At 40.7% G+C, this 15,438-nt stretch overlaps 1 protein-coding gene across 1 annotated transcript in view; it reads right to left on the reverse strand.

The window, feature by feature from the left end:
- The window catches only part of MORC1 (MORC family CW-type zinc finger 1), a 151,708-nt gene extending 136,562 nt beyond the window's left edge, over positions 1-15,146 (reverse strand). Inside the window, 6 exon segments of the mRNA XM_027550561.1 lie at positions 85-190; positions 1,956-2,115; positions 8,534-8,642; positions 9,291-9,381; positions 12,605-12,673; positions 15,080-15,146. Coding sequence (XP_027406362.1) covers positions 85-190; positions 1,956-2,115; positions 8,534-8,642; positions 9,291-9,381; positions 12,605-12,673; positions 15,080-15,146 — 602 coding nt within the window.
- Positions 15,147-15,438: the final 292 nt, after the last annotated feature.

Genomic DNA, 15,438 nt, shown 5'->3' on the forward strand with positions numbered 1-15,438 from the left:
CGACCTGGAACCAGGATGCAGGTTTCCTAACCCCAGTTCACTGGCATCGTTGACACATGTTCTGACAAACACTCATATACTCACTCTCCAAGAGCTCCAGCCATCAGTATATCTTCTCTGTCAGTTTTAACATCCAACTCAGGTTCTCCACTAAGCAGAAGCTTCAAGTTATAAACAACCAGCAAAGTACCTAGTGGAAAAATAGATGTTTGACTTTTGTCAATATTTAACTACACTAAGCATTAGTCATGGTGCTATTATCTCACCTAGGGAATTAAGCCCGCTATAGACTAAATTTTCTTTTGTACTTCAGTAAATAAAATGCCTTGGTAAGTTTCAATATATATGTCTTATAGTAAATTCCACTTTCTGCCAAAGAGCATTGAGTTTCTATAGCACCATGCTTCTTTTTAACTATTCAACTTATTATGTCTTTCAGTGTGGATTCTTCTCATAATTTGCATTATAAAAACTGTTAGAAGCCTGAGCCAAATTTGTATTATAGGTAAAACTCTCATTGTCAGAACTGAAATCAATGCACATAAGAACAAAGATGAATTTTTACCATTTGTATAAATATGAAGTATTGCTTTGTATAAATGTGTATAAATATGAAGTAGACACTAACAGAGGTGTTGGTAAATTTTTTCTGTAAAGGGCCAAAAAACAAATATTTCAGACTTTGCAGGCTTCTTACAACTACTCACAACTCAGCTCTACAGTGTAGCATGAAAGCTGCTGCAGGGAATACACAGATGAATGATGTAGCTACGTTGCAGTAAATGGTAACTAAGAAAAACAGCCATGGGGCCAATTTGACCTGCAGGCCCTAGCTTGCTGATCCCTGCTCTAAAGCACAGTAAACAAAAACAACCCAAATTGTTTATAAAGTTGATTATAATATAAAGACAAACAGCACTGTCAGAGAAATTTGAAGAACAACCAATTACACTTTTCTTTCTGGTAATACTAAAATGGAGGGGAGAACAGCAGAGTGACTAAGAATCTGGACTTGGACTTGGGAGCCTAAATACATGTGTCAATACCCTGGACCAACCATTTACTATCACAGTGACTTCAGGTAAGTTTCCTAATCTAGATGATAGAGCTCATGAGGCACTTAAAACACAAGGGTTGTTTTGAGGATTAAATGAGTTAATTTTTATAAGGCATTTAGAAAAGTGTTCAGGAAATAGTATATCTTTCAGTAGTATATACATCAGTATTTCACCATTATAAGGCAACTAAAGAGACTATACATTAACCATCCTTAAAGTACACCATATATCTTAATGAAATGAATATTTAAGTGCCATTATTTTTCTTCTATGAGAAAGGGAAAAGGATGACACAAAACATTACTTTTAAACAAACTACCACAAGTTAGAGGAGAAATTTGCTATAAACATAACATAAAACAGAATTTTAATATAAACAGAATAGAATTTTGCACATTAACATTAGAAAAAGCAGAATGCAAATAGCTTTCTCTAGAGCAGGAATCTTTTTGCTTCTAGATATGAAAAGTGGTACAAGTCTGGAGAAAGACTGCCACAGAAGCTTGGACTTGTTACCTTATAAACTGCTAACTCTCTTACATGCCCTGCGGTCATCTAGTCCTGGATGCTGTAGTAGAGAGTCTCCTGACACAGAGAGATGAGGGGAGAGATTATCTCTGGCAGAAACTGTGATTCCCTATGATCATAGCCTGTGTCAACCTCTCCTTACCCGGTTTCACCAGGCTGTTACAAGTACAAACATTTCTCCCAGTGCCAGTGACTTAAGAGTTATTCCTGTTTGGATTCTCTAAGACAAAATTTATAAAAATAAAATGAATAACTGCCTCATATGAGATTCCACATGGCGTTTTAAATAGAAATCATATTTACAGTCTTTTGTATGACGCTGAAAACAAACACTTCCACATTAAAATTTCAGGGTTGTGATGATCTTACCACATTTGCCGTAGATCACATTAAACTGCTGCATCAATTCAGCTTCAGTTTTAAATGGAGAATATTTATAAATTATAGACAATTCTGTTGAGAATTTTTGAGGATCATCTGTGACAGATTCTCTGGTTCTTGTTAACCATGAAGGTATTGGAACCACAACCTATTAAAAAAAAACACATCAATTTACTATGAAATACACAGATAAAAACCATCATTTTTTTTTGGTCTGACCCTAATTCACTCCAAATTATACAACGCTAAGTTAAGAGTGTACTTGCCCCAGGTATTCTAGTTTGATAAGAAAGAGGCACAAAACAAAAATTTATACTTAAGAGTTTTATTCTAAAATGTTCCACTACAGAACATGGTGACTGATGGACTCTACCTCAGCCCCCTACAGAATTATGGGTCAGATGGCAGAGGAAACAACAGTATCAGCATTTCAGAAGTTGAAAAGTATGACAGCATATCCAAGTAACCAATCCAAAGCCCATACCAGAAATGAGAAGTACCAGACTGATTTACAATTCAGAGCTCCCTCAAAGTCTCAGAGATTGATGGCATGAATTAGCTCTCGAGGTGGGGGTAAAAGAGAGCTACAAGCAGTCCAGCTCCCCATCTGGCATTAGCTCCTCCCCCTCCTCCATAGGGAATGGATGTTTACTCTGTGGAAAGAGTGGAACAAAGCATGTCTGGATTAGAGGATATGTCAGGCACAGTTGGCAGGTGACCTTACTGAGGCTGTGTGCTTAGCCACTCTGTCGTGTCTGACATTTTGGGACTCCATGGACTGTAGCCCACCAGGCTCCTGTGTCCCTTGCCTGGGGATTGTCCAGGCAAGAATACTGGAGTGAGTTGTCATGGCCCTCCTCCAGGGGATCTTCTCAACCCAGGGATAGAACCTAGGTCTCCCGCATTGTGGGCAGATTCTTTACTTTCTGAGCCACCAGGGAAGCCTATGAATACTGGAGTGGGTAGCCTATCCCTCCTCCCAGGAATCAAGCCGGGTCTCCATGGCATTGCAGGCAGATTCTTTACCAGCTGAGCTACCAGGGAAACCCTTACTGAGATTAGAGGGATTCAATGAAAGTACACATATTGGATGCTGAGAACTGCAGATCTCTTCTCTCATTTGGCTCCCAGGTTCTGCCAGCTAGGCCTTCAGGTAGAAGACTGTAGGAGTCTTCTTTAAGATACCTGACCAGCCCAGAGGGAAAGACATAAAGAAAATTACACTGAAGATTACTCAATAAAACAGCCTGGTATGTATTATTGTGACCTGCATGGCTGCCAAGCCCCACCCACACTCTCAGAGCTTTCAATTGGCATTTTATTGGACTAACCTTAAAGTCTGGAAAACTCAGCAGTGGCCACAGGACTGGAAAAGATCCCAGTCCCAAAGAAAGGCAATGCCAAAGAATACTTAAACTACCGCATGCTGCTGCTGCTGCTAAATTGCTTCAGTCGTGTCCGACTCTGTGCGACCCGACAGACGGCCTCCCACAAGGCTCCCCTGTCCCTGGGATTCTCCAGGCAAGAAAACTGGAGTGGGTTGCCATTTCCTTCTCCTATGCATGAAAGTGAAAAGTGAAAGTGAAGTCTCTTAGTCGTGTCCGACTCTTAGCGACTTCGTGGACTACAGCTTACAAGGCTCCTCCGTCCATGGGATTTTCCAGGCAAGAGTACTGGAGTGGGGTGCCATTGCCTTATCCAAAACTACCGCACAATTGCATTCATCTCACATGCTAGCAAAGTAATGCTCAAAATTTCAAGCCAGGCTTCAGCAATATGTGAACCGTGAACTTCCAGATGTTCAAGCTGGTTTTAGAAAAGGCAGAGGAACCAGAGATCAAATTGCCAACATTTGCTGGATCATCGAAAAAGCAAGACAGCTCCAGAAAAACATCTATTTCTGATTTATTGACTATTCCAAAGCCTTTGACTATGTGGATCATAATAAACTGTGGGAAATTCTGAAAGAGATGGGAATACCAGACCACCTGACCTGCCTCTTGAGAAACCTGTATGAACGTCAGGAAGCAACAGTTAGAACTGGACATGGAACAACAGACTGGTTCCAAATAGGAAAAGGAATACATCAAGACTGTATATTGTCACCCTGCTTATTTAACTTATATGCAGAGTACGTCATGAGAAATGCTGGGCTGGAGGAAGTACAAGCTGGAATCAAGATTGCCAGGAGAAATATCAATAACCTCAGATATGCAGATGACACCACCCTTATGGTAGAAAGTGAAGAAGAACTAATGAGCCTCTTGATGAAAGTGAAAGAGGAGAGTGAAAAAGTTGGCTTAAAGCTCAACATTCAGAAAATAAAGATCATGGCATCTGGTCCCATCACTTCATGGCAAATAGATGGGGAAACAGTGGCTGACTTGATTTTTCTGAGCTCCAAAATCACTGCAGATGGTACTTGCAGCCATGAAATTAAAAGACACTTACTCCTTGGAAATAAAGTTATGACCAACCTACACAGCATATTAAAAAGCAGAGACATTACTTTGTCAACAAAGGTCCATCTAGTCAAGGCTATGCTTTTTCCTGTGGTCATGTATGGATGTGAGAGTTGGGCTATAAAGAAAGCTGAGCACCGAAGAGTTGATGCTTTTGAACTGTGGTGTTGGAGAAGACTCTTGAGAGTCCCTTGGACTGCAAGGAGATCCAACAAGTCCATCCTAAAGGAGATCAGTCCTGGGTGTTCATTGGAAGGACTGATGTTAAAGCTGAAACTCCAATACTTTGGCTGCGAAGAGCTGACTCATTTGAAAAGACCCTGATGCTGGGAAACATTGAAGGTAGGAAGAGAAGGGGATGACAGAAGATGAGATGATTGGATGGCATCACTGACTGAATGGACATGGGTTTGGGTAAACTCTGGGAGTTGGTGATGGACAGGGAGGCCTGGTGTGCTGCAGTTCATGGGGTCGCAAAGAGTCAGACACGACTGAGCAACTGAACTATATTCTATATTAAAGTAGTGAAGAATAACAGTGATCTAAGAAAAGTCTCTAATGTGACAGACAGAGACCAAATAAACAAGCACAAACAAAGCAACTCAGTGGTAACAAAAACTATAAGAGGAAAATAAAAATTTCAGAGGAAAAAATTAATCATAGTTAATATCTTCAGAATCTAAGCAGAAATATTGTATCTATGAAATAAGAACTATGTATCTTTCAAAAGGAACATTGAGAGACTAAAAAGACTCTTTAGAAATAAAGAACATGATTACAAAAAATGTCTGTAAGAGGGTTGGAAGATAAATGTTAGAGAATCTCACAGAAAACAAAACAATAATTTAAGGATGGAAGACAGGAGAAAAAGGATAAGAAAGTAAAACCATCTTTGGACATCCACAAGCTAAGAACAAATGTTGTAAAATGAGAAAAAAGATAATATAGATGGAAGAAAATCATCAACTACTACAGGAGAATAGCACAGAATTAAAGGACATGAGTTTTCAGACTGAAACATTCAATAAACGCCCAACACAATGGGTATAAATAAACCCACCCAAAGGCAAAACACTGAACTCAGAACACTGGGGAGAAAGACCCTCAGAAAACAGAGCGGAGGGGAGAAGAATGGGTCACACAGAAGACCGAGGAATTAAGACGGCTTCAGACTTCTCACGAACAACACTAGAAATCATATGATAATGGAGCAATGCCTTCAAAATCATGAAAGAAAAATCATTTAAAGAAAAAAACATCAAGACAAACTATCATTAAGTGCTTGGGTAGGAGAAAAACATTTTCATGCATGTGAAGTCTCAACATGTTTTACCTCTTATACACCCTTGCTGAGAAAGCTAATGGAGGATGTGTTACACCAAGAAGAGGCAGAAAGCTAGGGAAGATGATCTGAAACTAGAGAGATGAAGAGAACCGCCAAGATGACGGCAGGGGCAGATCCCAGGATGGCAGCTGAACACCAACCATGGATCGCAGGAGTGTGAGGGGCCGCATTTAAGAAGACTGCAGAGCAGAGGCCTTCAGGAAAGTGGAACTGACAAAACAGCAGGTGAAATTGTCTGGCAGGAGACTAGCTTGCCCACTGGGATTAACACAGTGACAAAGACACATAAAACCAAGCAAATATTCAGTGACAGTGACAAGTACACAGACCACTAAGCAAACAATTATTAACTGTCAATTAAAATAAAAAGTTCTGCAGGAAAAATAGCTTATGATATGGTATAATTGTGTACAGTATAGTGCTTATATAGTCTCATAATAAAAATACTGAATATTTGACACAACCAAAATTAAAATCAAGTTATATTGAAGGTGGAGAATTGGAAGGACGTACATGTGTGATAGGAGCAAAGAGAAAGTAATAGATAAATCCTCATCTTTTATTGTGGGAGCTTAACAGATAATGCCGAAATCAAATCAAGAAGTAACAATACAAGCATGTTACACAGAAATCTGCAGGAAAATATCAAAATAATCAGCTAACATTGTTAGCTGCTGTATATTGTCACCCTGTCTATCTAACTTATATGCACAGTACATCAAGGGAAATGCCAGGCTGGATGAAATACAAGCTGGAATCAAGATTGCCGGGAGAAATATCAATAACCTCAGATATGCAGATGACACCACCTTTATGGAAGAAAGCTAAGAAGAACTAAAGAGGCTCTTAATGAAAGTGAAAGAGGAGAGTGAAAAAGTTGGCTTAAAACTCAACATTCAGAAAACTAAGATCATGGCATCTTGTCCCATCACTTCATGGCAAATAGATGGGGAAACAGCGGAAACAGTGACAGACTTTTCAAAATCACTGCAAATGGTGACTGCAGCCATGGAATTAAAAGATGCTTGCTCCTTGGAAGAAAAGTTATGACCAACCTAGACAGCATATTAAAAAGCAGAGACATTTCTTTGCCAACAAAGGTCTGTCTAGTCAAAGCTACAGTTGTTCCAGTGGTCATGTATGGATGTGAGAGTTGGACTATGAAGAAAGCTGAGCACCAAAGAATTTATGCTTTTGAACTGTGGTGTTGGAGAAGACTCTTGAGAGTCCCTTGGACTGCAAGGAGATCCAACCAGTCCATCCTAAAGGAAATCAGTCCGAATATTCATTGGAGGGACTGATGCTGAAGCTGAAACTCCAATACTTTGACCACCTGATGTGAATAACTGACTCACTGGAAAAGAAATGAGATTCCCAGCATCTTTCCATGATGCTGGGAGAGATGGAAGGCGGGAGGAGAAGGGGAACGAAGAGGATGGGATGGTTGGATGGTATCACTGACTCTATGGATGTGAGTGTGAGCAGGATCCAAGAGTTGGTGATGGACAGGGAAGCCTGGCGTGCTGCAGTCCATGGGGTGGCAAAGAGTCGGACACGACTGAGCAACTTAACCAAACCTTGTCGAAAGTCATTGCCACTATATAAGTGGAAATGAGAAGGTCACTGGTTTTACTTTTTAAAAAAAGAAAAAAGGAAATGGCTCATTTTAGGAAAGCTATAATCGCAGCTTTGGCCCAATTTCCCATGTCCTTTACACACATAAAGTACAACACAAATGCTTAAAGTATTGCTTTTCCCCATGTCAGAATCCCACTCAGCCACTCTCTGCTGCTTCTAGACTACTCCTATTAACTAGCCAGACTCCAGCACTGCCAGCAGCCATGCTGGGCTCCTGCTGGACAATCCTACATCTCCATACTGTCCTCCAAACCCACAGTCATCTCAGGTCTGAGACTTGCCACGCGCCATTTCTCACCACTCCAGCCTTTCCAGATGCAAGTGGTCTTTTCCCCATAAACTCTCACTCAAGGCTGTCTAGTCTCTTCATCCATATCCTGCTTTTGACAATTTACTAATACCAGGAATACACACTCATGGAACAGCATGCTTTTAAAATACCTTCATTTTGTTATTTATCCAATTCATACATGTCTGCTTTATTTTGTGACCAAACTGAAAACACTCTGATGGTCAGGTGGTCTTCTTGTTTTCTACCTTCCACAGGGTATATCCAGCACTGTGCAGACAGCAGTTACTCAACATATATTTGTTATCCTGAATTATAACTGATGTTCATAATACTAAAACTCAAATGCTGCAAATTAATAAAATGTCTCTGGGTCAGAAAAGGGAGCTAAAATTATGGTCAAGAGAGTAATATTTTTAAATCTGTTTTGCTTTCAGTTTCTTCAGATGTTGTTTTCCAAGTCTTCTGAATTTAATATTCTATTTACTTTAAAAGTGATAACCTATTTATGGATAGGTGGTGGAAATGTTTTGCAGGCTTCCAAAAATCTCACAGTGCCAAAGGGAGCCTCTTATTCTGGAAGATATGTGTACATGGATAATAAATAATGTTCTGAAAACAGGCTAGGATTAGAAAAAATATTCAAAAAAAGATCAATAGGACAGGCCTCCAATGACCCCAAAATGGCCAGCCACCTTCTATCTATTTCCCAGATGTATTCCTAAATTTCTAAATCATAATAGGAAAGCACCCATGATAGACTTTACCTCCTGAATGGTAAATTAAAATAACTTTATTACCTTGGAAACCAAAGGAAACTCTCAACCCTTACCTCACTCAGACCTTCTCTTTCACAGAATGTCTGAGAAAAAAATACACAGGTCATCGTTTCTTCCTTCTTTGTAAAAAGAATAAAGTCTTTTCCAATCCTCATGGATCCGCTATATTAAAAATCAAGAATATAACGGTTTATATCTCAAACATTAGCGAGAAGGGACAGAGGAGCACAATATTGTTCTTTTCACTGAAATGACTCCACTGTTTTGCTGACTCTTAACCAAGGGAGTGTAAAAATATTTTTTTGTTGTTTGTTTTCTCAAAACAGAGCAGAGTTTGAACTAATCCAGCCCCACATTCTCACTTAAGATATGACTGCTGAGATAAGGTGCTGTCTAGGGCTGCAGCAAAGAAGGATCATCTGGTAGGTGCCACACAGGTAGCCGTGGCCTCATGTCCTCACTTTTCATTGAGCAGACTAATCACATAAGCTCTGGATACATATAACGCCAGTGCAAAGACATGCATTAAGAAACAAACACAGAAGCTCTACGGTACACGGGTGTTACTTCCTAATCTCTGAAAAGGAGATTCATCCTCTATTTGTGAATTAAATTTTAAACTCTATTTGTAAAGTAAAGATTTAAGTCAGTTTGGGCATGGAAATTATAAAACAAGGTAGGACTCTTGGGTTTATATTCTTTTTTAAGTTTTTCAAACTTGGATCATTCTCAGTAAGACTTTCTTTAACCAAATATCATTCCTGATAACCAACAGCAATAATACTTACATTATAAGAAAGAAGTCCTCACCTTTTAAGGCCATTGCCATATTGCCCGATAAACTTCAAGGTTGATAATCGTTTCTTGGATGTTCCAAAGTAAATGATATCTGACGCTTCCTCTACAATTGACAAAGACAATATAAGTGGTTAGGACATAGGAGTCTTCACATTGGCCAGAGGTCCAGTTGTCAGGATGTCACACATATATTAGGGCAGACCCATACTTCTTGCATGAGTGCAGAGAAAATGATCTTTGTCAGGCTTCATAATCTCTGACCAGGATCTTAAGAGCAATGTACTGACAAGAGGTCAGAGAGACCTAGCTGTGTCACCCTGGGAAGTACAGCCTTAATTTCCTTGACCCTAAATGGGAGCTATTAACACATCCAATACTTTGGCCACCTCATGCGAAGAGTTGACTCATTGGAAAAGACTCTGATGCTGGGAGGGATTGGGGGCAGGAGAAGAAGGGGACAACAGAGGATGAGATGGCTGGATGGCATCACCAACTCAATGGACATGGGTTTGGGTGAACTCCAGGAGTTGGTGATGGACAGGGAGGCCTGGCGTGCTGCAATTCATGGGGTCACAAAGAGTTGGACACGACTGAGTGACTGAACTGAACTGAATGCATCACAGAGTTGTTGACAAAGATAAAAGGAATAAATGAGATGATGTATCAACCTTGAAAACAATACATGCCATTTGATAAATGCTAATAAATTAAAGATGCTATAATTATTTGTACCACTGGTAATTTTTCCATGGTTTTGGCCCTTATCCAGCCCCATGTGAGGTTGCTAACTGGGGAAGAAGGGCTATCTATTTCTGACTTTGAGAGTTATTCTCCTGATCTCTCCAGGCATTCTGGAATTCTGGAAAAGAATCCTCTTAACTTCAAAACATACATACCTCCAAGAAACAGGCATGCTCCCAGGGAAAGGAAAGACAGAAATGGGTCTCCCAATTGGGCTACATGCCCTGCATACACACCCCAGATCTGTCCTAAGGACCCTGTGTGAGGCTGGGTGCAGACATGCTATAGTGCAGTGGCATGGTTGTGTAAAGCCACTCCACTTGTCTGAAGCTACCTGGACATTTTATCACATGCTCTTACTAAGGGTTGACGATTAGATGAGGGTATCAATAATGATAGTATTAGCTACCCCTTATTGATCATTCAGTATATGCCAGGGACTACAGCATATACTTTATTTGCACCACCTATTTAATATTTACAGCAAGCCTACAAGGAAGATATTATCTGCATGTTACAGATGAGGAAATTTAAGTTTCTGAGGTTTATGTAACCTTCCCAAGGTCACACTAATAAATGGTACCCCCAGAACTATAACCCAGAGTTGCAGACCAAATCCTACGGTTTTTATCACATGCTGAACAGACTCTCATGTACGGTGGCCAGAGTTCTGAGCACATGGACAGAACACTGAATAAGACAGACAGGATCCCTGTCCTCAATAACTTTATGTCATGGAATGAGAAAAAAGCAGACAAACAAGATCCTTTCGGAGAGTATTAAGTGAGGGAAACAAAACCAGGAGAATGTTGTGGGAATTAACAAAAATGTAGTTTGCAGACAGAATGCTCAGGAAAGGCCTCCTTCATAAGGTGTCCTCTGACTTGAGAGTCAAGTGATGGAGGGCCAGCCAGGTGTGGCTGGGGTGCTATAAGCAAGGGAGTGCAAGGTACGAGAAAAGGTCAAAGAGGTGGACAGAGGCCAAGTAATGCAAGAAACTGAAAGTGTTGGGAGTATGAATTTTATTCAAAAGTAATGAGAAACGACTAAGGGCTTTAATCAAGGGCATCACTATGATCTATTAAAAGAAAAAAGTCCACTCAGGATTGCTGTGTGAGGAATGCACCAGAAAGGGGCAAGGCTGGAAATGCAAAGAGTTTGGACATCACCTCTTCCAAAAGGTTGAGCCTGAACCAACTCAGCTTGGACAACTGATAGATAGATTTTATTTTCAGTTAACACTTGAGTTCCAATGTTAATAAAGAATTGCTCTCAACACTAGTGACCCTTCTTAAAATACAACTGTATCTGTCAACTGAAGTGTGGATTTCTTCACACTTGTCACTTGTGTGTGTTTTTATTATTTTGTTTTTGGACCCATGTAAAAGAGTTGCTTCTTTTTTAAAGAATTGCCTTAGAATATATCACACATAGTCTTTGACTATTTAGACCAAGGGGGTCTTCTGAGACTTGAATATAATTGCTTTAGTTTTTATTCTGAGTTTCTATTAGCCCTGACGATCATTCTTTCCTCTGGTGTGGAACTGACCGGAACACTTCATATTATTTGAACTCCCTCACCGTTTGTTAAATCTGGCTTGTGGGATATACGCAACTATTATAAGAATTCTAGGAGGACTTCTCTGGTGGTCTAGTGGTTAAGAATCTTCCTGCCAAATCAGGGAACATGGATTCAATCCCTAGCCCAGGAAGATTCCACATGCTTCGGGGCAACTAAGCCCAGGTGCCGTAACGACTGAGCCTGCACACCCTAGAGCCTGGCCTTGCAGCAGGAAAACCACCGCAATGAGTGAGCCCGCACACTACAATCCCCTCTTACCACAACTAGAAGAAGCCTGCACGCAGCAACAGAGACCCAGCACGGCCAAAAATAAAAGAAATAAAACAAAATGAGGAACTCAAGGATAAGGTATCTCAATTCATGAAAATCCTTTCCCTAAAGGAATAGTATCTCAATTCCACAGCAAACAGTAATCTGTACCTACTATGTACTGCCTTTTACTAGCCTTGAAGATACAAAGATAAATCATGCAATGCATGGCAGATGCTTTCACAATAATGAGAACATTCAATTGAAGCAGCTAAACCTTTGAATACGCAGGGAAGAAACACAAACCACTGAAAACAAGAAAAGGTGACCCCTACACCTGAAGGTTAAGCAGAAAATTTTAAACAGTGTAAAGCCACTTGAAACTGCCTCGGGTCTCTTGCAAGTAGTACCTGCAGGGTGTGCTATAGATCATCTCAGAGTCCATCCAATTACCGTTTGGTTCATTCATTCCCAGATGCTTTTCCTTATAAGAAATCTGTACCTTTCATCTGTTATTTTTCCAGCAACACTGATTTATGTTCACTTTTGGTCTTGCTTCAGATGGTTACAATGAATTTACTCTGTCAGAGGGAACACTTAAGCCTAAAAAGCTCAACAATAAGTCTGGGGGTTATTTTCCCTAATAGCTCCATACCAGATTTTATATAGATAGCTCAATTTGTTCTTATTTATTTTATGGGTTTTCAGACTGTTTGTTCTAACAGGCAGGTAGGAATCTAAATAATTAACTTACCAGGGCTCATACCACATCCATCATCCAGGAAGCATAACATGAATCCACCCTGCAGTTCTTCATTATCCACTGTAAGGGAAAGCAGTTATTACTAATAAATAGTGGGCTTAATTTGTTCATCAGAAAGGCATGCTGCTCACATAATTATTTGTCCTCCCCAAATGCAGCCACTGAGTGACAGAATTATGGCACAAGGAAGAAGCTCAGAAAGTCATCTTGGCTATAGTTTCATGAGAAACCGCAGCGGGAAAAGAGTCAGGCAACAAAAGGGCTTTAAACTGACTTAAAACATGTTAATAAACTACATATACAGCATGAATGCTGCAGTCCATGGGGTTGCAAATAGTTGGATATAACTGTGCAACTGACCTGAACTGACCATATGACATACCCTGTTTTGGAATCGGACTGGTCCTTTAAACTTCAGGTGTTTTCTCCCTGGACGAGGGAATAAAAGGAGCCAGGGATGTGACTCCAGGATCTCTCTATCAAATTGATCAATGCTGATACCCTTCCACCAAAGCACTAATTTCAAAGTCAATCCAGGTCATTCTCATTAAACTCATCAGGCTCTCTTCCAAGTAGCTAATTTCCGTAAGAGCCATTTGTGGTTGCTGCTTAGTGGCAGCAAATATTTACCTCTTGAAAATGTAAATATTTTTGAAAATACCTAAGTTATTTGGAATCAATTTTGATGATGAAGAGATATCATTCAATTACATAATATAATCTCTTATTTAAAAATTGTGAAGTTTTAACTAAAAGTAATGAAGACTAATTTCAATGCACAGTTCGTAATCTGGCTCTCAAAGTAATTTCAACATTTAGATATATCAATTCTAAGAAGCCTCTCTCTTTCGGTAACAACTTTATTGAGAAATAGATCACACATAAAAAAGCTCCACATATTTAACATGTACAATCTGACACAGGTAAATGTCTGTGGAACCATCACATCAAGGTAGTGAACATAACCGTTATCCCAGGTGCCTCCTCCTGCCCTCTGAGGTCTCTCCCTTCTGACCCTTCCATGCTCTATCTATCACCCCCAGCCCATCACCGGGCAGCCATCGATTTACTATTTCCATCCTTACAGATTCATTTCTAGCATACCAGTGAAGTCAACTCTGTGTTCAATGGTTACCTCTAATCCACAATTTTTAAATGTTCAAGATAATCTATAAATAAGTACCTAAAAAATCTTACCTGAGCTTTCTGTGTTCACAATGTTCTGGTCATGTGTTCACTTGTAATCCCCCCTCCTCCAATTCACTTCCTGTTTACAAACCCTTTGGATCTCCCCAACCATCTCATTTCTCCAGCTCTTCTCTCTACCTGATTTCTGGTCTGCTTACCTCAACTTCTGTGTCAGAATATTCCTACCCTCTTTATGAGGGTTCAGCCCTCCCCTGACCAAGGCTGATACTTCTCTACTCAACTCCAGTTGAGTTCTCTGCACAATGCAGTAGTTCTCAACCTTGGTTGCATATGTGAATCATCGGGAGATAATTTAACTGGTCTCGGATGGAGTTTAGGAATAGCAGCTCCTCCTGATTACCCTAAGGTTTATCAGAACTTGGAACCACCTGACACAAGTCTCAGGCTATGCAGTTGCAACAACTGATTTTGCAGCTCTTGGTACATAGTTCTCATCTAAGAAAGCAGGGCATTTTTTTTTTGGTGAATGGGAGAAAAGACTCAAAATTCCTAAGAGTTACATATGCATGCTCAGTCGCTCAGTGATTTCTGACTCTTTGCAACCCCAGAGGAGCCTGCCAGGTTTCTCTATCCATGGGATTTCCCAGGCATGAATACTGGAGTGGGTTTCCATTTCCTTCTCTGGGGGATATTCCTGATCCAGGGATCCAACCTGCATCACCTGCTCTGGCAGGTGGTGTCTTTACCACTGAGCCACCTTGGAAGCCCATACAATGCTTAATTGTTCTATAAATTCCAATGAGGGCTTATAGACAATCAGCACCTCAAAGTGTAATATTCCCTCCCCTAGTACTGAGGCTTGGCCTTGTTTACTTCAGTCCCTTAAAACTACGGATCTCAGATTGATTTCTATTTGTTAAGTGTGTGTGTGTGTGTGTGTGTGTGTGTGTGTGTACGCGCACACGTCTAGTCACTCAGTCATGTCCGACTCTTTGCGACCCCATGGACTGCAGCCTGCCAGGCTCCTCTGCCCATGGGATTCCCTAGGCAAGAATTCTAAGTGGGTTGTCATACCCTCCTCCAGGGGATTTTCTTCCTGACCCAGGGATTGAACCTAGGTCTCCTGCATTACAGGCAGATTCTTCACCATCTGAGCCATCAGATAAGTATGCATGTCCAAAGCAAACCACAGCACCTTCTCCCTCGTCAGACTACCTCCTCCTTCTGGTGCTTCCTGCTCAATAAATGGCATCACTCTGCCATTAGGCTTTGGCTGCCTAAGTCAAAGTCTCAGGATCAAGTTCTCCACTTCCTTACCTGATGTAGAAACATGCCTTCTCAATTCCACCTCCTCATGTTTCTCAAATTTTACCACTTTCTCCATCCCCACAATACTGCCTTGGTTCAGGAAACTACCATCTCTCTTCTGGATTCCAGCAGCAGTCCCTACCCCCTGTACTCCTTGCTCCCACAAATGAGAGAGTGCAGCCAGTCTACAGCCAATCATGTGTTTCACTGCTCTCCTGCTTATAAGTCCCTTGGACTGCAAGGAGATCCAACCAGTCCATCCTAAAGGAGACCAGTCCTGGGTGCTCAGTGGTAGGACTAATGTGGAAGCTGAAACTCCAATACTTTGGCCACCTGATGCAAAGAGCTGATTCATTTGAAAAGACCCT

Source organism: Bos indicus x Bos taurus, chromosome 1 (assembly GCF_003369695.1).
Source record: "Bos indicus x Bos taurus breed Angus x Brahman F1 hybrid chromosome 1, Bos_hybrid_MaternalHap_v2.0, whole genome shotgun sequence".
Lineage (NCBI taxonomy): Eukaryota > Metazoa > Chordata > Mammalia > Artiodactyla > Bovidae > Bos > Bos indicus x Bos taurus.